The 20,927-nt window shown below is 47.1% G+C and overlaps 2 protein-coding genes across 6 annotated transcripts; both read right to left on the reverse strand.

The window, feature by feature from the left end:
- Positions 1-250: 250 nt before the first annotated feature.
- rusc1 (RUN and SH3 domain containing 1) lies at positions 251-15,509 on the reverse strand. Of its 5 annotated transcripts, none has more exons than XM_030369521.1 (12): positions 15,362-15,509; positions 10,425-13,602; positions 7,270-8,314; positions 6,017-6,139; positions 5,840-5,916; positions 5,230-5,404; positions 4,890-4,995; positions 4,731-4,777; positions 4,113-4,645; positions 3,795-4,033; positions 3,071-3,238; positions 251-2,961 (listed from the first exon to the last, which is right to left on the reverse strand). In XM_030369521.1, the coding sequence occupies exons 3-12, from the start codon at positions 7,727-7,729 to the stop codon at positions 2,796-2,798; spliced, it is 2,094 nt and encodes a 697-aa protein (XP_030225381.1). In that variant the 5' UTR covers positions 7,730-8,314; positions 10,425-13,602; positions 15,362-15,509; the 3' UTR covers positions 251-2,795. The 5 variants fall into 5 exon arrangements, with proteins under 5 accessions (XP_030225381.1, XP_030225380.1, XP_030225383.1 ...); XM_030369520.1 differs by having other exon boundaries at positions 10,425-13,755; XM_030369523.1 differs by lacking the exon at positions 7,270-8,314 and having other exon boundaries at positions 10,425-13,755.
- Positions 15,510-15,605: 96 nt separating this feature from the next.
- On the reverse strand, positions 15,606-20,677 carry fdps (farnesyl diphosphate synthase (farnesyl pyrophosphate synthetase, dimethylallyltranstransferase, geranyltranstransferase)). The gene is given in 12 exon segments (XM_030370960.1): positions 15,606-16,620; positions 17,250-17,279; positions 17,281-17,385; positions 17,473-17,550; positions 17,983-18,055; positions 18,259-18,347; positions 18,443-18,565; positions 18,691-18,771; positions 18,853-18,962; positions 18,965-18,992; positions 19,815-19,967; positions 20,460-20,677. Coding segments are annotated over 12 exon segments (1,074 nt in total). The 5' UTR covers positions 20,463-20,677; the 3' UTR covers positions 15,606-16,419.
- Between the last annotated feature and the right edge of the window lie 250 nt (positions 20,678-20,927).

The following is a 20,927-nucleotide window of genomic DNA, read 5'->3' on the forward strand; positions in this document are numbered from 1 at the left end:
ATTCAAGCGGCCGTTATTCAAAGTGCATTCATTCCAATAGACCTGCTCAGCTTTTTCTTCCTTATTTCTTATTACAAAAAAGACAAGGGAATCTACGAATTAGGACGCAGCTTATCTAGTGCGCTGCCTGGACTGCAGAGCACTAAAGGAAAACTAAAAGGGATTCCAGTGAGGTTGCTCAGGATTAAACGATATGCTGAATGACTGAATGGTAGAGAGAGAGGCAAAAAACAAGTCAAACAGACGAGTGTTCGTTTGGTTTTCGTTAATTTATTTAGTGTATTTACAAACAAGCACATGCAGAAGCTGGACAGTGATTGATACTATATGGGCACTGTAATATACACAACAGTAGGATACAGGGTAGGACTAAAGGGCAGGCTACAAGACACCATGGGGAGAGAGAGAGACTAGGAGCAGAGAACTAAGAGAAACACATAACCACTGCCACACACATCTCCACACAACAAACACCAGTGAAAGCGCAGATGTGAATACACAATGGAGTCACTCTCCTCTGCGCACATCTCCACACACACACACACACACACACCACACACACACACACACACACACACACACACACACACACACACACACACACACACACACACACACACACACACACACACACACACCAGAGAGATAGTTAGAGAAACAAAGAAGGTGACAGCCCTAGTTTTATCATTCAGGAAACCTCAATACCAATATATTGCACATCCAATAAATTAACGATTTTCTAACAAATAAATTCTGGATATAAACTTACATTTGGAATTTACACTTTGAACCAAAAAAAGAAAGTTTTTAATTACAACACAACTAAGATGTGTAAAACATTTGTAATCGTAGATGACTTATAGATGAATTATGCATGAATCTTGGATTCAACATAATGGCAACAGTAATGCAAGCTTGCTGTGTTTCACCAAGTACTTTAAGTCTTTTGCACTTCATTTTAAACTAATGCTACTTATACTATTTCCCCAGACTGTTGCTGTAATGACAATAATCTCATGCTACATGGCATTGGCATAAGAACATTGGAAAACCATCAGGGACTGATGTTTAAGGGGCCAATAAGCTGTTCTTGAGCATGAATCTCGTCAGGCAACTGTAATGTTTTGTTTATGTCAAAGTCATGGCATCAATTGTAGGCATTTTATCTTTTTTGTGAATTAAGTTAGACTTTGAGTCCTAATATCTTTTAACACCAGGCTTCAAATATGAACTATGTCCAGATTGAATGAAGACCAGGGCATAAAAAAAAAGAAGAGGAATGACAGCTAGCAAATCCACGAACTAACAAATTAAAATACTGCTTATAATTAACATTCCAAATAGAACATTGAATCACTTGCACGTGTTACCACTTCTACTACCACTATCATTAATAAAATTATCAGGATGACCACTCATGGTCAGTAGAGGTAAATATGACCGATGCACACTAGGAGAAGACCAGCCATCATACAGTTAGGCTTTACAGTAGCATCCAGTCACACGCACTGCGTCGCCCACTGCATCCATTTCAGTTAGAAGACCAAATTAAAGTTGCCATGTTAAATCAAAGCCTAATTCAGTCTGGCGGCCGGGGTTTAGGAGAGAGTAGAAATGACTGAGCTTCGAGAACAGCTACAGAGGTTACAGCATATTGGCATCTGACAGTACTCAGTATTCTGTGATTATATACGCATGTATGGGCTAAGATAGTTCCTTGCATGTGTTGCAGTCAGTCAAAGCATTCGTAGCACGATACAATGCAAAGTGCTTTATAAAGGTATGAGCCTAAGTTTTACAAGTCTACGTGTATATGGGATTGCACCATTGCAACAAACAAAAGCAGGATTTGCTGGATTTCATACTCATAGACACACACACACAAACATTTCATATTTTCCTTGCATGTATGACGGCCACCGAGAGAGTGGCTGCATTTTTTTTTTCATTTTGGACGATGTAAACAGTAGATCAGAACATTTATTTATCCTCGACTCGTGAATATTGTTCCTCTATCTTTTTTTCAAGGTCGATGTGATCAATCTCTTTTTCTCCCCCTTATAATTATTTCTCTATATATATTTATATCTTGTGTGTGTATACATATTATATATATTTTTTAAATAGTAAAATATATCAGCAGGACGATGTCACGACACACAGGAGCCGGTGTCAGCGGTGGATGGGGTGAGGGGGTCGTCAGATCACACAACACAACTACTGGTTCACTACATCACTACTGTCACTCAACAGGGACCCCTCGCTCGCCCCCAAACCCTCCTCTCCCCCTGCACATCCAAATTAAACTTGCTACCGCGCAATCAAACTTCAACCCCATTGAGAAGTGAGTTACCCATCTGAAAGTAATTGGATTTGCCCAAAGCGCACTTTGTCTGTGCACATCACTCATTTTCAGATGGGTGGCTGACAAGGGGAGTCTACACATTTAAAAAGGGACACGCCACCCAAACTGGGGAGAGAGAGCGACTCGCTCTCAGACAGGGACGCTGCTTTCCTCTTGAGTCATTACTTCAGACCATCTGCTATCCATTCAGGCGGGGACAGAGAGCAGAGTTTGCTCCAGATGCAAAAAAACGCGGAACAGATGGTGGTGAAGATGGAGAACACCAGCATCACATTAAAAACCCAGCGTGAATTTTTCTCCTCCAGAGTAGTAGCGCATCATTATCATCATCATCATCATCTCCCGGCTATACTTCCCCCTAAAATATTTTTTTTTGCATTTGTTTTTGTAGATTTTGAGGGGTCTGACAGTAGTGATTATGTGGCTGGAGTCACATTATAAGTGAGGTGTAGCCAATCGGTACCAGCCCCTCTTGTTCTCCCTGACGACAGCGAATCCAGTCCTGGTCCACGCCCTCCAGCACCACCAGCTCCTCCCCCTTCTGGAAGCTGAGCTCGGACCCCGTCCCTGAGTGGTCGCACAGCGTTCGCACTGACCTGAGGGGGATCAGAGCCTCATGTTTCACACAATGTTCTCAGCAACCACAGAAGACTCGATACTTTACTTAAAAACGAAGCCATTCCTTCTCCTAGCGTCTTTTTTTACCTGAGTGGCCGGGGTTTCTCCATTATGTTCTGTGTCTCCACCTCTTTGGCCTTCTCTGGTTCTCTCTCCGTCTGAGGCTCCGGCGCCCTCTTCAGTGTTGGCAGGGAACTGCTGCTCACCATGCGTGTCAGTGCAGTGACCCCGGGGCCCAACCACTGAGAGGGACGCCTGCAGAGAGACCATCAAAGATAAAACTCTATTACTATACAGTACAACCATTACAATAAGCTCCATTAATATACAGTACAACCATTACAATAAGTTCCATTGATATACACTACAACCATTACAGTAAGCTCTATTAAGATACAGTACAACCATTACAACCATACATAAGCTCATTAATATACAGTACAACCATACATAAGCTCTATTTATATGCAGTAACCATTACAACCACACATAAGCTCTCTAAATATACAGTACAACTGTTTGGTGGAAGCTTTTTTTCCATGCACCTTAAAAAACCACAACAGGATAAACACTAGCAATGTTAATACTATGCTTTGGCAATTAAGCGAAACATTTCTAGAGTATGTGTAGTGGCTAAAAGGGGCTCCCCGACCCTTATGAACTCGTCATTAGGGTCGTGGTGCCCCTTATGAGTCCCTCTCATAAGGGTCTCCACTACACCATTTTATAATTTAAAAACAAATCCACTAAATCCCACGCAGCCTAGCAAAGCATTTTTGCAGGTACGAGGTAGAGACCTGGCTTGATCTACCTGGTGTGTGTCGGGGGACCCACGGGGCTCCTGGCACCTTTGGTGGCTCCGAAAAGACGGCCCAGCCCCCAGGGGACGTTGTTAGTGCTGTCCACCCGAGGGAAGTCACTTCCTGTCTGGGAGTAGAGCTCTGTGCCTTCCTTCCCCTGGATCTGGCCCACGGGGAGACTCATCTCAGACAGGTTGCGACTCAGGCGCCCTCCCAGGCGCATGACCGCCTCCCAGCTGTCCTGGATCACCTGCGTGCGAAGGGGACACGTTACTGCAGCTCGAGGTAAACCCTGAGGTCTGCAGGCTCCGAGCAGCTCTGCGGTGTACCTGTCCGGCCTGCTGAGTGAGGCTGCCGTCGTCGATGGCAGGCGGGGGCAGATCTCTGATCTCCTTCTCCTGCACCCACAGGAGCTGTGGGCTGGTGCGCTTGACACTCACTGGGTTCTTCAAGGGCGGCGCCTCCCTATGGGGGGGCATCCCTGATCCTTGATCATCTGAACTGGCCACGGATGAGGAGCTGGTTTCACTAGTGGCTTCCTTGTGCTCCGAACCTCCCAAGTCAAGCTTGGACAAGCTCTCAAGATGATTGCTGCTGCTGGAGCTGCTGCTGGCCCGGTCCCCCTTGGACAGGATCCCCTGGGGGGAGAGCCTGAAGCCCCCCGCATCCTGAGCGGGCAGGCTGGAGAGCTGAGGGCTGTGGTTGGCCGGCTCCAAGTGGTGATGCTGGAAGAGAAGGTCGAGGTTGAAGGTCAGGAGGCTGAGCGGCTGCAGCAGCAGGAGCAGCTCTTCGTACAGCGTCTGGCCCGCCATGGAGGACAGCCGCATGAAGGAGGAGGGCTGGTAGAACGTCTCCAGCACATCTGGGAGGAGCAAATAGGTCCTGTTTAACTTACTGGAACATCTAACAAACCATATGTGGGGGAGAGGAGCGGGAGGAGTACGTACCGTTGCAAGACTGGAGGTGAGACAGCCAGAAATCAAGAAGCTTGGTACTGAAAGACAGAAGGAGAGGATTGAAGAGACCAGGAGAAGACTGCGTATGAGTACTGAACTAGATATCAACTGGACTACACACGTCAAACAGAAACAATCTGTGGGACGTACTTCAGCAGGCCGAAGAGGAAGGCGTTGAATCGCTGTTTGCTCTGTTTCAGCTGGGGAAGCTCTCCGACTCTGACCTGGAGGTTGAACATGGTCTGGGTGTTGAGGCCTATGGGACACAGGGAGGAGGGGAGAGAAAGAAGCTAAGCGGATTACAAAGAGAAAATAACAGGCCGCTATTGGCTCTTCAGCCCCAATCAATATCCAGTCATTACTCTGTTTGTCCTGCGTTCATTTACCTTGGAAACCAACACGTATTGAGTGACACCGTGGGAAAGAGACACGAGACAGCGAGGTAGAGGAAATGTGTTGTAATTTCCCGAGGAAGAAAGGCTTTCACTACCTGGCTTTGTTGAGGCCTGGACCAATCCCCAGGCTGAGTTTGGCCTCCTGCCTGCAATCACATCACATTGATGGGGCTTGAGGCCATCCGACAGAAGGCCGTGCAAGGCCGGGCAGAGGCACTGCAGCACCAGACGGCCGAGGGTTGGGTTGACACTGCTGTCTCCCGAGAGAGCCTGGAGGAGGAGGAGGAGGAGGAGGAGGAGGAGGAGGAGGAGGAGGAGGAGGAGGAACACAGAGCCGGAGTGGACAGATGGGAAGTGAGAGAGGCGAGATGGGGAGGGTGTGGGGATTCACGAGAGAAAGAAAGGTAGTGTATAGGACACAATAGGGATGAGGAGGAGGAAGGACAATGGGTTAACAGGAACCTAAAGTAAGTACACAAGAGAACCTAGTGTTCTACAAGGTTCTCTAAGGAGAGTTGAATACTGTGCTATTTGCAAGAGACTGAGACCAGAAGTGTATAGATGCAGAACAAGCAGAAGAAAGAACATTTAAACAATTAAATATAAAAATCAGAATACACAGTACCAAAGATTAGTTATAATAGTGATCGGAATAAAAATCTATTGCTGAAATTAATCTAAACTTAGTTACAGAAGGATTCTCACCTTCTGAACCACAGTCCTAGAGGAGCTGAACTGGGCCAAGATGGCTTCCACTGCCACGCTCACCGCACTGACAAGAGCTGGGGAGCACAGCAACGCAGCCTTCAGTTAGACAACCCAGCTGGCAAACCAGAAGAACAAGGGCCCACTAAACGGGGACACCCGATCTCATAGACGTACCTTTCTTCTCCTGCAGTAAGACGGAAGGAAGGCCAAAACCTCTCACCGGGATCTTGACATCTTCCCCCATCCAAGAGGAGCAGTCACTCTGGGTAGAGGCAGCGAAGGAGACACTGTGGACCGCTGCCATGGAGAGTAACCAGGGTGTTACCACAGAGTCAACAGCACTGAAGACATACATGTTAGTAGCATTAATAAAAGTAATGCAAGTTAAGCCATGAGATGCATTGGCGAAGCCAGGTAGTAGCAGATGGTACAATTCAGGTCAGTAAAACATGAGCAAATCCGGGAAAATAATATAGCATTGCATCGCCTCTCAGCACAGGCTGAATCTGCATCTGTAGAGCTGACGTTTAGAAGTGGTCTAGAGGAGATTCTAGACCCTTGATTGAGTTTACTGTTAGTCATGCACTAATCTCAAAACACATTCTGACAGCGTACGATGCATTTAAGTGAGCACAATGCCAGTTGTTCAGTTATCCACGCACACACGCACACACCAGTGCAGGTTTAGGGGAACATTATACTGGATGCAACATAAAGTAAATAAAAAGGTAATATACTTAAAACACACAAAAAGGGCAGAAATCATTTATATGCTTCTATGAATATTGTGAAGAAATATGTTAAAGTTACATAAAGGCATAACATAAAACAGAAATGAACAGTGCGTTAGTTAATCATGGAGGAGATTAGAAAATGCTTTTGTAGAAGGATTCCATTTCAGTTAACATGATTTTGAATTAACATGATCATAAAAATCTGCTTCAATAAGCCTGCTGGGGTTGGCGTGAAATGAGTCCATTTAGGTAGACCATGCAAGAACACATGACAATGGAAATTATATGGAAACATAGATGAAGAATGGACAGACTAAAGGAAGACATTCAAAAGTGATAAACAATAAGGAACAATCCAGAAGCTCTCTGTTAGCAACAGCTGCTGCTGCTTTTCCCTTCCCAGGACAGTTTGCAGATTTGAAAAGGCTTCCACAAAGTATCATGTGAGCAGCAGGGAATTGGCTTTTGACGGACAACATGGCTGTACTTACCCCATTCTTTCAAATCTGCAAACCCCCAGGGAAATACAAGAGGGGAAAAGCATAAGGGCTTCTTTTCAGAGTTGAGACACACACACAGAAAAATCCCCAAGATGGACAGACAGCCATGCACGCAGGATGTCAGACAGACGATGCGCAAGACATATGGCAAAGAGAAGAAACCAAGAAGAGAGAAGAGAGAAAGAAATCTTACTGGACGCTCTTGGCTTCGGGGGAGCCTGTTGGCGTTTAGGGGGGCGGGGAGGGGCTGTGCTGGGCGGGGGAGCGCGGGGGGGCGGGGTGGCTGTGCGGGGCGGTATTGGAGGGTACAGGTAAGGGTAGTAGAGGGGAGCGGCGAGGGCAGGCAGGGTGTGCGAGTGGGGACAGAGCGGGGAGCTGAGGCCTGAGGCATCCAGCCCCGGAGGCAGAGCTCCAGGGCGATGGGGAGGGGAGATGGCTCCGATGGGGGAGAGGCGCGGCGGGGCCCCCCTGTGCAGAGGGCAGCTCTTAGGGTGGTACAGGTAGAGGCCGGGGAGCGGAGGGAGCTCCTTTGAGGCCCTTGCTGCGTGTCTGCTGCCGTCCGAGGAGGAGCCGTGTGAAGGTCTGTGTTTGGCCGAGCTGCCGGGGCACAGGGGCCCGCTGGCTGCCGTTGGCGTGCTGGAGTACGTCAACATGACGTCCAGGTTCTTATACGGCGTGGAGCAGCCGGCCGCCTCCACGCTGCCGAGGCACACGACGCCACGGTCAGGGGGCGAGCCGCCCCGCTTCTCTGACTCATTACAGTACAGCGAGTCAAAGTGACTGACGGGGTCCGACTCAGCGTCGTCCTGCGTCAGCTCCCTGTTGATATGTGAATCGTCGGCACGGTTACGCGCCGACTCTGCATGGCGAGGCCCGGCCTCGCTCACGTGGGTTGCACCGCGGTCGACTAAAACGACGGGCCCCCGTTTAGAGGGGACACAGGGGTCACTCAGGCGCTCCGCGTCTGTGGCGTGGTGATAACGGGGTGTGCTGCGGCCAGCGCTGCCGGCGTGGCTGTGGGGTCGGGGGTTGCGTTAGGCCGGGGGTCGGTGTTAGGCGGGGGGCAGTCTGGGACCGGGTGTGGGTGTTGGGCTGGGGAGCGGTGTTGTGCTGGGGGTTAGTGTTGGGCTGGGGGTTGTAGTAGCCGGGACGGTAGGGCGGTTCAGAAGCATGGAGGAAGTAGGGGGAAGCCGGGGGATAGTTGCGGGTCTGGGCAAGGGACAGTGGGGGTGAGGACACTGGTGGTCAGAGGTAACAGGCAGGCAGAAGGGGACGGGTTGGGACGGGGACGGGGACGGGGACGGGGGTAAGGGTGTACAAGCATGGTCATATGAGGGACAGGAGAGTCAGAGACAACCGTTGGAAACACCCGGGTGGAATGGAAGAGGTTGAGGGTGGCAGATGGACAGGAAGGAGACAGAGATGGAGAGAATGTTAGTCCACAGAGGAGATCCATGGACACCTTCCAATAAAACAACAGTCTTCGTTTCACGTCATGCAGTAATGTCATGTTTAAAGGAGGATGAAACTGGGATGTCCATTGATTTCTGCTGATTATCAATTTCAGATTACTGCACATATTTCCTCTGAATGTCCACCATTCAGGTTTCGTTCAATTAAGTTTTGCTTTGATTTGAAAACATGAACAACAAGAACAAGAACTTTCACAATCGTGGAGACAACAAAATCAGACATTTCCATATTGTTCCACACTCCTTTAACAACATTTCAAGCCGTGTGGTTTCTGAATGCATATTGATGCGCACACAGGGCATGAAATTCAATGGAGATGAATGAAAGTCACAGCTATGATCTTTCTGCAGTACATCTTCTGCCTGGATAGCATCAGTGTGCAGTGGATAACATCAACGTCCGGGTGATAAACCTATTTCCTTTACTCTGTGTGTAGCTTTCCTCTTCCTCTCTCCCCACCAAACCCCCCCTTGTCCTCCCTCCCTCCCTCTCCCTCCCTCTGTCTATACTGCTGAGTCAGTGGGTAGAGAGCAGTGGTCTGTTCTTTCTGCTTAGTCACTGGGTCTATCTTTGTTCTGAGGCTGGAAATACAAACTCAATAACAGTGGGTCACCTGTGAACCCTAGTCTATTGGAAGAAAAACAGGCTAGAGGGCAACCATACCTTGAAAGAGTTCCACTGTCAGTTTAGTGAAACTAACACATGATACTTCCTGTTGCTGCTGCAACAGCGCTCAGTAATTGGTACACACACAAGGACCCACCCTTAGTGTTCTTAAAGGGCCACACACCTTTTTTGAGCACAAGTTACTCAATGGTTACCTTCATTGTAGCAAAGGAGGAAGTAAAATTGAGAGCGGGATGAATATCGTTAGAGAGATTTTAACATTTTATATTATTTCCTTACTTCCTTTTTTTCAGTTAAGTTAAGTTTAATTGGGAAATGCAATTTCAGAATCAGAACGTTTATATGTCTTTTTTAAATCAAAACAGACCCATTTTCTGGCTTCTCCCCATTTTGAGAATAAAGGGAGAGTGGGCTACCAAGAGAAACTAAGGAAAGAGAGAAACAGCAGTAGAAAAATGTAATGGTGACTCACTGTGCTATATAAATAAGAAATATACTGGAGGTAATGTGCGACTGAACAGATAGGAGAGGAGAAGACGATGGGGCAGAACAGCTTGAGGTAGAGAAAAGGAAAGAGGGAGGAAGTGATCGATCAGAATATGATATGGCTCGGACTCCCATAGTGGGCACTACTTTCCCTTCGCACGATTTGACGAGATGATGAATAATTGAATAAGGCAGAGATGACATCACATTCCAACAACAAGAACCTCCGCCTTCTCCTCACAATGCCTTGCCATCTCAGAGAGAAAAAAGAGAGAGAGAGAGAGAGAGAGAGAGAGAGAGAGAGAGAGAGAGAGAGAGAGAGAGAGAGAGAGAGAGAGAGACAGAGAGCGAGCTGTTAGGTCCTCTCTCCCCCTCACTCTCCATCTGTTCATCTCCATCATCTGCCCAGCTTAGATTTGATGCGCGGTCCAGACTGCACTTATTGCAGTCTTAAGTTACTTCGATGAATCTCCTTGTTGGAATATTCTCCCTGTTCAGACACAGGCAGTAGGGACTGGCTACCCTGGGCAGTCCCTACATACACTCGCGTTGGATAAATATCCTGATGTCTCATTTATTATTATTATTATTATTATTATTATTTATTGTTATTATTCCCCATCATTTCAACATTGTGATTGGATCAAAATAGAACGCTTTGCATTAAAACTATTGACACGTTCAACCACGACCACGACACCACCTTTGTACGCACACTCTCACATCGTTATCTTCTGACCAAATGACAATAATCACACTCACGTGCAGTTCTGGATTCCAAAGTCCTCCCTCCGTCAGCTCTTCCCCTCACCTCCACCTCGGTCTCCGGCTCCTTGGCGCTCTTCTCCGCACCCCTCAGCCCCTCCCTCTGCTTCTCCCTCTCCTCGCCGCTGGTCCACAGGTTGCCGTCGCTCGCCGAGCAGCCCATCTTCTGCGTGGCACAGAGCTCCGCTTGCCTGCCCTCCTCATCGGCCCTCTGCAGCATCTCCTTCAGTGCGTCCATGGATGTGAGCGCCGGCGGGGGCTGCATGAAAAGGCCTGGGCCTGGGAGGTGTACTCCCACTGGTGGTCGTCCCGTGCACGTCCTTCTTCTCCCGTCTCCACTTGAGGTTGTAGAGGATGTCTGGGTCGGGGGTGATGATGGTCGGGTCCGGCTCTGGGTCAGTGATCATCTTGGTTTGAAGGCAGTTGTTGCGGCTGCGAAAGCGTAGCTCCTTAAAGGTTGTGACCTTTGGGCCCAACACGGTAGATGACCCTGAGGAATACGTCAGCTTCTTTGGTGTGCCACCTCAGCATTTGCCATCTCCAGGGGTTGAGGCAGCAGTTGGGCTTCCTTATCAGGTGTGAATGCGATGAGCCAATCAAATCTCTCGGGCCGTGCAGAATTGGCTGAAAGGGTACAAGCTTTGGAGGGGGGCAGGGATGGAGGCACAGGGGGGAGGGGCCGGGGAGGCGGAGGGGGAGGAGAATCCGAAAGGGGAGGGGAGAAGTTGAACGTTTCGGTGCTGTAGTATGCTTCAGACATGAGCCCAGTTGTTCTCTTCCTTCTTCTGGCCATCTCTGTGAACGAGGTGGTTCTCAGTGTGTCGTGGCTCCCATCTTCCTTCTTTCCTTCCCTGACTTCTATCCTTTTTACTGCATCCAGCTCCTCTTTGTTGCTCCAGGCATCTCTGATGACGGCCACATCGCATTCTAAACCTTTGAACTGCCGTATTTCTTTGGCCTCGTTAGACCTCAGAGAAATGGTGTGGCCGTCCCCCTCCTCCTCTAACTCTCCCACACAGTCACCAAGCTCTGGGCTGAGTTTAAGGAGCTCGGCCTGGGTTAGCCCTGCCAGCATCAACAGCTTCCGAATCTCCACATCTAATGCATGGAAGGAGGGCGGAGGGGGAAGAGGGGGTGGTTGTGGTATTTCAGGGGGAGAGCAGGACGCCGATGAGCAGGAGACTGAGATGGTCGGCGGGGGAGGCAGAGGAGGAGGGCGTGTGGTGGGAGGGGGCAGAGACAGCGGGGTCTTCTCTTGCAGGGCCTGCAGATTAGCCAGCCGCTGAGCTTCCTTCCTGGCCAGGTGGCGCCTCCGAGGGGGAGGGATAGGAGGAGTCGGGGTGGGCAACAGAGGGGGTAGTGGAGCCGTGTAGAGGGTCAGGTATGGAAGGGGCTGGGAGGCAGGGAGAGGAGGGATGGATGGCGGAGATGGTGGAAGGGCTTTTTCGCACCGGAAAGTGGAGAAGGTGGGGGACGAGTTTGGGGAGAAGGTGGAGAAAGTTGGCGTGGGGCAAGTGGAGACAGCGATGGAGGTGGTCTCCCTGCTTATGTTTATGTAAGTGTGGAGGTCAGAGTTCACGCTGGCGTGGCGAGCAGGGGGTTTGGGGGGTCTTGGGGGCGGATTGACGGGGGAAGGAGTGAGGGAATCCGAAACCACAGATTCATCACAATCAGACGGCGCAGTGAGGTCCACGCCAGCATCAGAAAACTCCTGAGACTCTGCCAGTGTTCCTCCACGTCCTTTATACAACTTCCAGGACATATCGATGTTCCCCATTTCGTCCAAAACATCGGAGAAGTCCTGCTCTTCGAAATCTGCTAAATCGAGATCTTTCTCATGCAGCCTGGCGATGTAGGCTAGCTTGACCTCCCGGTTGACCTTCTCCAGGCGATCGAGGTGGTCCAGCCGATCTCTCAGGACGTCCCAATGCTGCTCCCCCTCCAGATCCCAATGAGCCGCCTGGATCACCTGACTGAAGCGCTCCATCTTTCCAAACTCCCCTACCGATTCCAAGAAGTCCAACAGACCTAGCTTTGTGACCTCTGAATCCAAATGTCCATGCCCCGTGTAACTCTTGGCTCCCAGGTAGTCAGAGGAGGGGGATGCTGGGGCAGAGGGATAGCCTTCATCAGGGGAGCAGGCATCCAGAGGAGAGCGGCATGCTAGGGGGGAGATATTGCGGTTGAGGGGAAGAGATGGAGCGAGAGGGCAGGGGGGGGGCGTTCAGGAGCTGGAGGAAGGGGCTGTTCTTCAGGGGTGCCCAGATCATCTTGGCCATGAGACGAGCAGAGAGAGGTGGAGAGATCCGCACAGTCGGACTCCAGATCAGAGCAGGAGCTGATGGAGGTGGAGGATGAGGAGGAGGACGTAGAGAGAGACAGGTCTAGCAGGGAGGGGGGGCAGTCACAGCACGAGGGGACTAGTGTGTCATCATCATCTTCATCATCGTCATCATCACCCTGATCAACATCCAAATCAATATCCCCACTGCTGTCGTCCTCGTCTTCCTCTTCGTGTGGCTTTGCATTGTTCTTGTTGTCCAATTCAACACTTTTTTCTGCATTTTTACCCTCATGCTCTATAGCAGCAGCAGTAGCTGCAGCAGCACAGGATGCAGCTATGGGCTGTGGCAGGGCCTTTGAGGGGCTAGCCTGGGCCCCTTTCCCTTCTTGCCTCAGTGCCAATGGGGGTGGAGGTGGCTGAAGTCGCATTTGATGTCTAAGAGAGATGGCGTTGTTGTTGTTGTGGTTGTGGTTAAACATGCTGTTGTTGTCCTGCGGAGAGCGGCCATCGCAACACAGGCATGGCAGGCTGGGCTCATTGCAATTAGGATCGAGGGGAAGGAGAGGAGAGGGGGGAGCGGGAGGTGGAGGCGCTGGAGGTGCAACTTTCGCCGCCGCTGGTGCACGTGCACCTTTCAATTTGGGTTTAGCTGGATTGGAAGCCGCGACACCCTGTTTCTTCAGGCCCATCCTGGCCTGGGTGACCGGCGTGCGGGGCTGCACGCCCGCCCGGACTCTGGTGTTTTCTGAAGAGGCTTTTGTGGGGGTCGCGGGGAAGAATTGGCGATTGTGTTCATGTTTTTATCCTCCCTCCGGAAACCAGTGCCATGGGACTTTGGCTCTGCTGCAGTATTAGTCCGCCTGCTTGCCTCAAGGGCCGAGGCCTTGGCGGCTGGGAGGGACGGGCAGAGGATTGCATTGTGGAATCTTTTTTTGTGCTGATCAATTATTTTGTTGCTATAGAAACAGGGCTTCTAAAGCTGGCTGGAGAGATCCGAACGGTGACTGGCCACGACGCTCACATCATGGCCTTAGTCCTAAGCCCCTGAAACATCAGAGCAGACATACAGTCAATAGGAACGAGGAGCTTGGCCCCAGTGCTCAACAGGGATATTCTTGTTGTTCAACACACGTTTCGCCTTTAAAAAGAATCTTTGAAGTTTAACTGATCAGGGCTGTTCATTATGGCTCATTATAGATGGGCCGTTAACGCTGCTCTTGGCTTTTCTGTTTCAGCATGAGCTGTGTCCCAGTTGTGGGAGAAATAAGAATGCTGGAAGTAATAATTTTCACTCTTAAATGACAATGAAAAAACAATGCTCATACACACTCACAATACGAGTGATTTTTAAGTATTAGAAATATGAGCTATCGAAAATGTTTATGGCAATGCAATTTGCATATACTTCAAATACCATATATTTTATATTTATTTAAAGAATACACATAATTGGCTAAATCATTTGTTTGTGTTCAATAAATACAGAGGTTATACAAATATTTTAAAATGCCCTTTGGGATGAGATTCATATCATCTTAGAGTACCATATTAAGCGCTATATAAATTTCATTTATTATTATTATTATTATTATATCTATTCATCAACAAATCCATATATATATCAATCTAGTTCCCTTTCTACCTAAAGTATGCCTACATATTGAACATGCTGCTAGTAAATTGTTTTATGAATGTCTGTTATGAATAAAATGTTGTCAATGCATGCTACCACGTAGATAGATAGTTAACATCATATATCAACATAAAGATATCAGAGAAGAAATGTCATACTCAGCTCACAATATGAAACATAAATTAAATACAATGTCAGGTCAAGACATCCCTTTGGAAATTGTTGACATTTTATTATTAATCACCCATCATCCTGGCTAGCTATTCTGCCTCTTTGAGCGATGGCGTCAATGATATATATATATATATATATATATATATATATATATATATATATATATATATATATATATATATGAGAGCCAAGCTTTTGAGAAATGCTATCGGATGGGTTAGAGCACTACCTAAAATGACAAGATGCACAACATAAGTGAAGCGTGAAATAAAGCAAGCAACCACATCGCATAACGCCAAGGCTCTTTTGGACAAGCATATAGCTACAGAGGCGTATTGCTTGTATATCCCCTCACACAGTGCCCTTCAAATCAGTGAAGACTATACATCACATAATGCTTGATTACATAGGCCATTTCGTCGGAATGGCCATTATGAACTGGCTCAAGCAATGGAACAAGGTAGCTCTACACAGCATAGCAGCCTTTTGATTTGGGACCATCAAACACAGCCAATTTGGTCGTACAATTATTGATCGGAAATGAGCACTGGAGACTGGAGGATGGAGACTGGGGGCGGGGGGGGGGGGGTAGTACCTTAAGCCGCATCGCCCTGCCATCTAGGCCCATCCACCTCCGCCACAAAATAGATGTGCACCCAAAATTAATATCACATTTCAAGTTGATGTGAATAATATACGCTATTAAGGAAGGATTTACCCGGGGAAATGGCAGTGCATGTTTAGCTGGCTGACTTGAAAGGCATAAGGTGTAGTCTACTCGGCAGAGCTTTGTACAATAGCGTTCGAGATGAAAGTAAAACGGTATAAATGTCATCTACTCACGAGTCCATTCGGGTATTGAAAGAGGAAAGAAGTCATCAGGAAACAGAGCTCTTACAATCCCGACCGTGTACAGATATTTCGACCGAGGTTCAGACCCACAGCATCTCTGTTCTCGCGGCCACCTCTGAGGCTCTCGTCATCCAAGTCCCCCTCCCCCTCCCCAAGACCACACCCCTTGTGGGCCTATCAAAGATCTCTTAGTAATTAACCTTTTAAAGGATCAGCAAGTATTCATCTACATTTATTTTGCGGTGTCTATTTTGTTTATAATTCTAGGCTGAACATGACAATAGTAGGGTAAATATATCAAGATCACACATGTAGCCTAATAGAAATAGAAAAAATCATATTAAATAATAATTCAATTTCATTTTAAAAGAATAAACGATTCTCAGTGAACGATAAATGTTGACAGCGAATGCGACTTTATAATTGAGGTTTAAGAATATATTTCAATGGGCTTGGTCTGACAGTTTTACAAAAAAAAAAATACTGATACAAATCAATTTCATGACTACTATTTCTAAGTACATTCAACATGTGATGAGCTGTTATTATTTTTTAACAACAATTATTCATTGTATTGCCTTCCCGTGTAAAGCTGTTCAATGATAAATGAGCCTGGTTACTCTGGGCATAAATGGAAGCCTTGTTTATGACATAATGTACTCTGCATCGGATGGCTGATATCACAGCAAATTCCATCACAGAGAGTCACGTGACGTTGCTTCTTAACAAATCCATGGGATTCTCGAGTAAAGAGATGAAGTGATATACTGTGCACTGTATATTAGGTCAATAAATATGCAGCGGAAAGGACACACACACACAAGAAACTCTGCCTTGACGTCTCTCGTATTTATGCAGGGTCCTTGCCTTTACAAAATTAAATGCCAGGATCAACTCTATTTTCTGGATCCAAAAGCTGCTTAATTATTGGTCCCTAAACTGAAACCAGCCCTACTGAACAAAACCCCAAAACTGTCCGAGGAAACATGCTATTTACATTTACAATCAAACACAATTTTTACAAAAATTTAAGATCCAATTCTCTCAGATTATTTGTTTCTTTTGTAGATTTTCTTGGCAAAATTGAGGAACACTGAATGTGGGAGATTCTGTGCGTGGCGTGCAATGAGCTCCTGCAGCCGTCGGTAGCTGTCCTCCTCATGACGGTGGTACAGATCTTCCATCTGCAGCGTGCTGTACAGAGCCTTGACCCTTTGCACACTTGCCTCGTCGTGGCGTGCATAACAAGCCTACAGGAAAAAAGGAAGAGGGTCGTGAAAGATGGTAGATGATTTAAAGTTATTCCTATATATCCATTTAACAAACTGTTTCATCCAAAACACCTACAGTAAATTATTACTTTCGGAATAGTGAAATGGATTTGGCAGAAATGGAAAATAATATTCAGAAGTCCAAGAAAATGAGAATTGCTGTGATTTCCTTGCCTGAGAATAAGCCCTTTTTTACCTATATTGAGAGGGGCCTCTTTCCATGGATGCAACCATGTAGCAACTACAAGCCTTAATTTGATGAAAAGCAACCAGTGTTACCACATTTAAAGTAAACATTGGCTTGTTGCACCGACTGCCATCAAAATGAATCATTGATAAATATAACAGCTAGGGATAATTATAGGTCTATAAAATTAGTTTACCACTATGGATGCAATAAGAGGACGGTAATAGTATGTTATCTATGCACAAAGAGACCTGATTTTCATTGGGTTAACAGTTGGGGGATTCAGTTGATTGCCATCTGCAACCTAACCAATAGCTGCTACTAAACGCTGGAGTTTGAACCCAGAATCTTTCAGCTGGGGGACATACACCCTAACCACTAGACCATCCTTTATGCCATGATGGTAGGTTTAGGTTCTCACCTCCAACTCAGCCCTCTGCTCCGGGGTCATGACCCCGGAGGGCGGTGACGACTAACCAGCTGCACTTGTTGTCTTGGATGTCTGTGCCGATCTTCCCTGTGACAGCGGGGTCGCCATAACAGTCCAGATAGTCGTCCTTCAAGAGGGGAAATACACAGCGATGTGCAACAGTCCTTCATCTACAGTATTCATTTAGAGAAATATGAAAAGAATACAAACATACCTGTATCTGAAAGAATTCTCCCATTTCTAACAAGATGTGCTTTGCGTTATTGTGTTCCACTTCACTGTTGATTCCAGCCTGTACAGCAACCATATCAGTGTTTTAATAACATAGTTAGTAAACTGTCAAATTAAATACAATGAAAAAAAGAAGGTAGATTCACTATGAAAAACCTGTCATATAGACTGAAATTGGCAGTACGTCTTAACATATTTGCTCTGAGATCATTTAGCAGACAAATTCATCCAAAGGGTAGTGAGCCATTTCCGATACATGTTATTAGAGTAGGGGTTAGGCATCTTGCCTAACCCCTGCGATCCAATCCAACTGCAGGGAGTCTGACCTGACCCCCATAGCCACTATACTATCCTGCCCCTCAAGTGCAACCAAGATTAAAGTAATTTTTACAGATGAAAATACATACAAAAATGGTATAGACTGCCCTCAATACTTTATTAACATCCTCAAGACCTTTTCTTCGTTTTCTCCATAAACACACTATACACTCACCATGTACATAGCTGCTGCCACTGGGAGGTAAAATGAGTAAAAAGCGGTCTTGTACTTTACAATAGCCTTGTACCTGAAATAAAAGAGGAATTCCATCACGTTCAGTCCTGGCATCTTGTCAGTCCTGAAGTCTTTTTTTCCACCAAATCAATCAGTTTTAAAAATACATTTCAATAACATTTCTTCCCATTTATTGTCTTAGAATTATTATGGACATTCCTGAGAGAATTTAACTAACTGTACCTCCGTGATGTAACACCACTCCCCCCTCCTCACCTCTCCATGGTGAACCTGCTGAGGTTGATCTGACCAGGGGGGGCCGTCATGAGGTCCAGAGCTTGGCCCAGCTCCGTCTGGAAGGATGTCTAGAGCACAGATTATATAAATACTGTGTACACATAATGCATACATGTGATTCTATGTGCTTGCTTTGACTTCTAGGCAAACTAGGGTCACTTACCTCCATGAAAAGCTCAAGCAGGTGCAGATAGTAGGGCTGCTCTCTGCAGTGTCTCCGCAGAAGTCTGTAGATGGCCGCTTCCAAGAGGAATGAGTCATTGATGGCCTCCAGACCTACTCCCTCCTGCAGCGGACCCATTGCAGTATATTAACACTCACCTCCAAAGCAGCAAAAATCAGTGTTTCACTTTTAACTTGGAAGGAATAGCTAAAGTCTAGCCTTTGAGGCGGACCCATGTGGTGTCTCACCTTCTTGTACCAGCAAGGCTGTCCCCTCCGTGTCACAGAGGCATCCATGATATCATCAGCCACCAGGAAAAAAGCCTGAAGCTAAGAGACAAACCCTACTACTTAGTGACAGAACTTTTCATTCATGTAGCTCTTACTGAATGTCTAAAGTCATGGACATACAAGTTCAATGCACCAGCCAACCAGCAATGCCCGCTGGACTGCATCCTGGGTCAGCTTAGTGGGCGGGACAAGCTCACGTAATGAACCAATCACAGACAGCCCTCGTTCTTTTTTCCTCCTGGAGCATTGTACAGCAAAACCTAAGAGAAACAGAGAATCCCAAAATGAATTTATCATGCTCAGGAACTGTTACGAGTATCACATGTGGTTACTTGATTAAAACCCTTATTACGGCAATAGACCTCTGAAGAATAAGTCCCGTCTCCGAGGCTCTTGGTTCATGTTTAAATGTCTATGGAAAATAAGATGGGGGTTTTGAATGATCGTACGTGACAAACTCTGTTGGCGGCGAAGAAGTAAAATCTGCTCAGGTTTTGAACTACACACTTTTTCCATCTAGATTCCACTTGGGTTTTGGATTGTCGGTGCCGTTAAAGTACGGTAGTTAACTATTATGAAGAATCCTTATGTTAACGCGGATCTGCGCTTATGACGTCACGACTCTCCCAGTAAAGGTTGCATAGCAACGGCAATGTTTCATAGTTTGTCTTCACCGAAATGGCACCACAGCCCGCCTACGGAGGAGGTGGCACCAACGCTGCTCGTCCAATCACGCGTGAAATGACAATCATATTAGGTTGTGAATGGTTGCGAGCAACACCCGCCTCCCTAACAAGTATGACGTATGAAGTCTGCGCCGATCAGAACTAGCTCCCGGTTAGCATTAATAATAGTAAACTACTTCAACGGCCCCGACAATCCAAAACCAAAGTGGCATCTAGATGTAAAAAGTGTGCGTTTCAAAACCTGAGCAGCTTTTACTCTTCGCCACCTACAGAGTTTGTCACGTACGATCATTCAAAACCCCCATGTTATTTTCCATAGACATTTAAACATGGAACTAAGAGCCTCGGAGGCGGGACTTATTCTTCAGAGGTCTATATTATTAGACCACAACATACCTCTCTTAACCTGTTGAGTGCATCGGTGAGTGCGGGGTCAGCGATGTCCCTCTCAGTAAGCTCTGTCACCAGCTCATCAAACTGGGTGTCAAAGAGCTGGGGGTCCGACAGCAGCGCCTTCTTACTCTGCGTCCCGTTACTAGTGCCTTTATCCTGGAAGCGTGAGAATAATGGATGAGGAGGACACATGTTTGGGGAGAACTTCAGCAAAGTGGGTCGCCTGGTCCTCAGCGTCTTCAGGGCACGGAGGACTGAGCACATGAGGGGTCTCTTCCCCGGGATTAAGCCCAGTAGGGGTCTCATCATCCCCGGTACTAGATTCAGCTGGACGGTAAACCACTATAAACACGAACGCCGTACACTCTTTTAATTCGCGTCCTCCTTCTCCGTCAACAAAGACTCGATGAGGTCCCTCTCAAGTCACATGACCTACAAGCTATATTGAGTCCAGCCAACAAGGGCTATGAAAAGGTTAAGGACATGCTATCATTAATATTATTTGTATATTATTATTACTGCGGCACGAATAGAGCTGCTCTACAGACCGCTCGCAGCTGACGCTACTGACTCATGAGTTCAAACGAGACACCGGGATTTTTGATTTAAAGTGTTACAATTAAAAATGTTTCTTATAAAGTGCCTTACCATGGTTATCGTTTTCCTGAAAATTGCAATTTATGTCCCAATGAATACACGTAAATCTTTTATAGGCCTCACTGGCAATATTATTTTTATGTGTGTCCACAAATCCGGGATTTGCGCATTGTAGTTTAACGCCAGGCGACTTGAATTTTATAAAAGATCCTGTGGACTGGATTTCCCGACGTGCATTGCAGGTGGTGTGTCTTCTGGGCGTGGACTCGAAGCCTCGGGTGGAGGTTTTCATTCGACAACGGGATCGAACCAGGATGGGCTTGCTCCCCCGTTACCGAATGAGATTCAAAGGTAGGAGGAGATTAGAACGGGGGACCTATCAGAAGCAGAACCTCGTCCCCTTGCGTTCGGAAGCACCTGCCCACACCTTGGTTCTGCAGGAGCTTGAAGGTACACGACCACAATCGATGAGAAGAGTGGGCGGAATTATTTGCGATAATTGTGAAGACATAACGCTTT

The sequence above is a fragment of the Gadus morhua genome, chromosome 11, assembly GCF_902167405.1.
Source record: "Gadus morhua chromosome 11, gadMor3.0, whole genome shotgun sequence".
Lineage (NCBI taxonomy): Eukaryota > Metazoa > Chordata > Actinopteri > Gadiformes > Gadidae > Gadus > Gadus morhua.

Bases quoted from the DNA above. Each gene is read 5' to 3' on its own strand.
- rusc1 (XM_030369521.1), bottom strand. From the start codon at position 7,729: ATGTTGACGTACTCCAGCACGCCAACGGCAGCCAGCGGGCCCCTGTGC. The intron at 5,405-5,839 runs GTGAGAATCCTT...CTCCTCCTCCAG, and splicing joins CTAGGACTGTGGTTCAGAAG to GCTCTCTCGGGAGACAGCAG. The intron at 3,239-3,794 runs GTAGATCAAGCC...GTCTCTCTGCAG, and splicing joins GGTCCCCCGACACACACCAG to GCGTCCCTCTCAGTGGTTGG.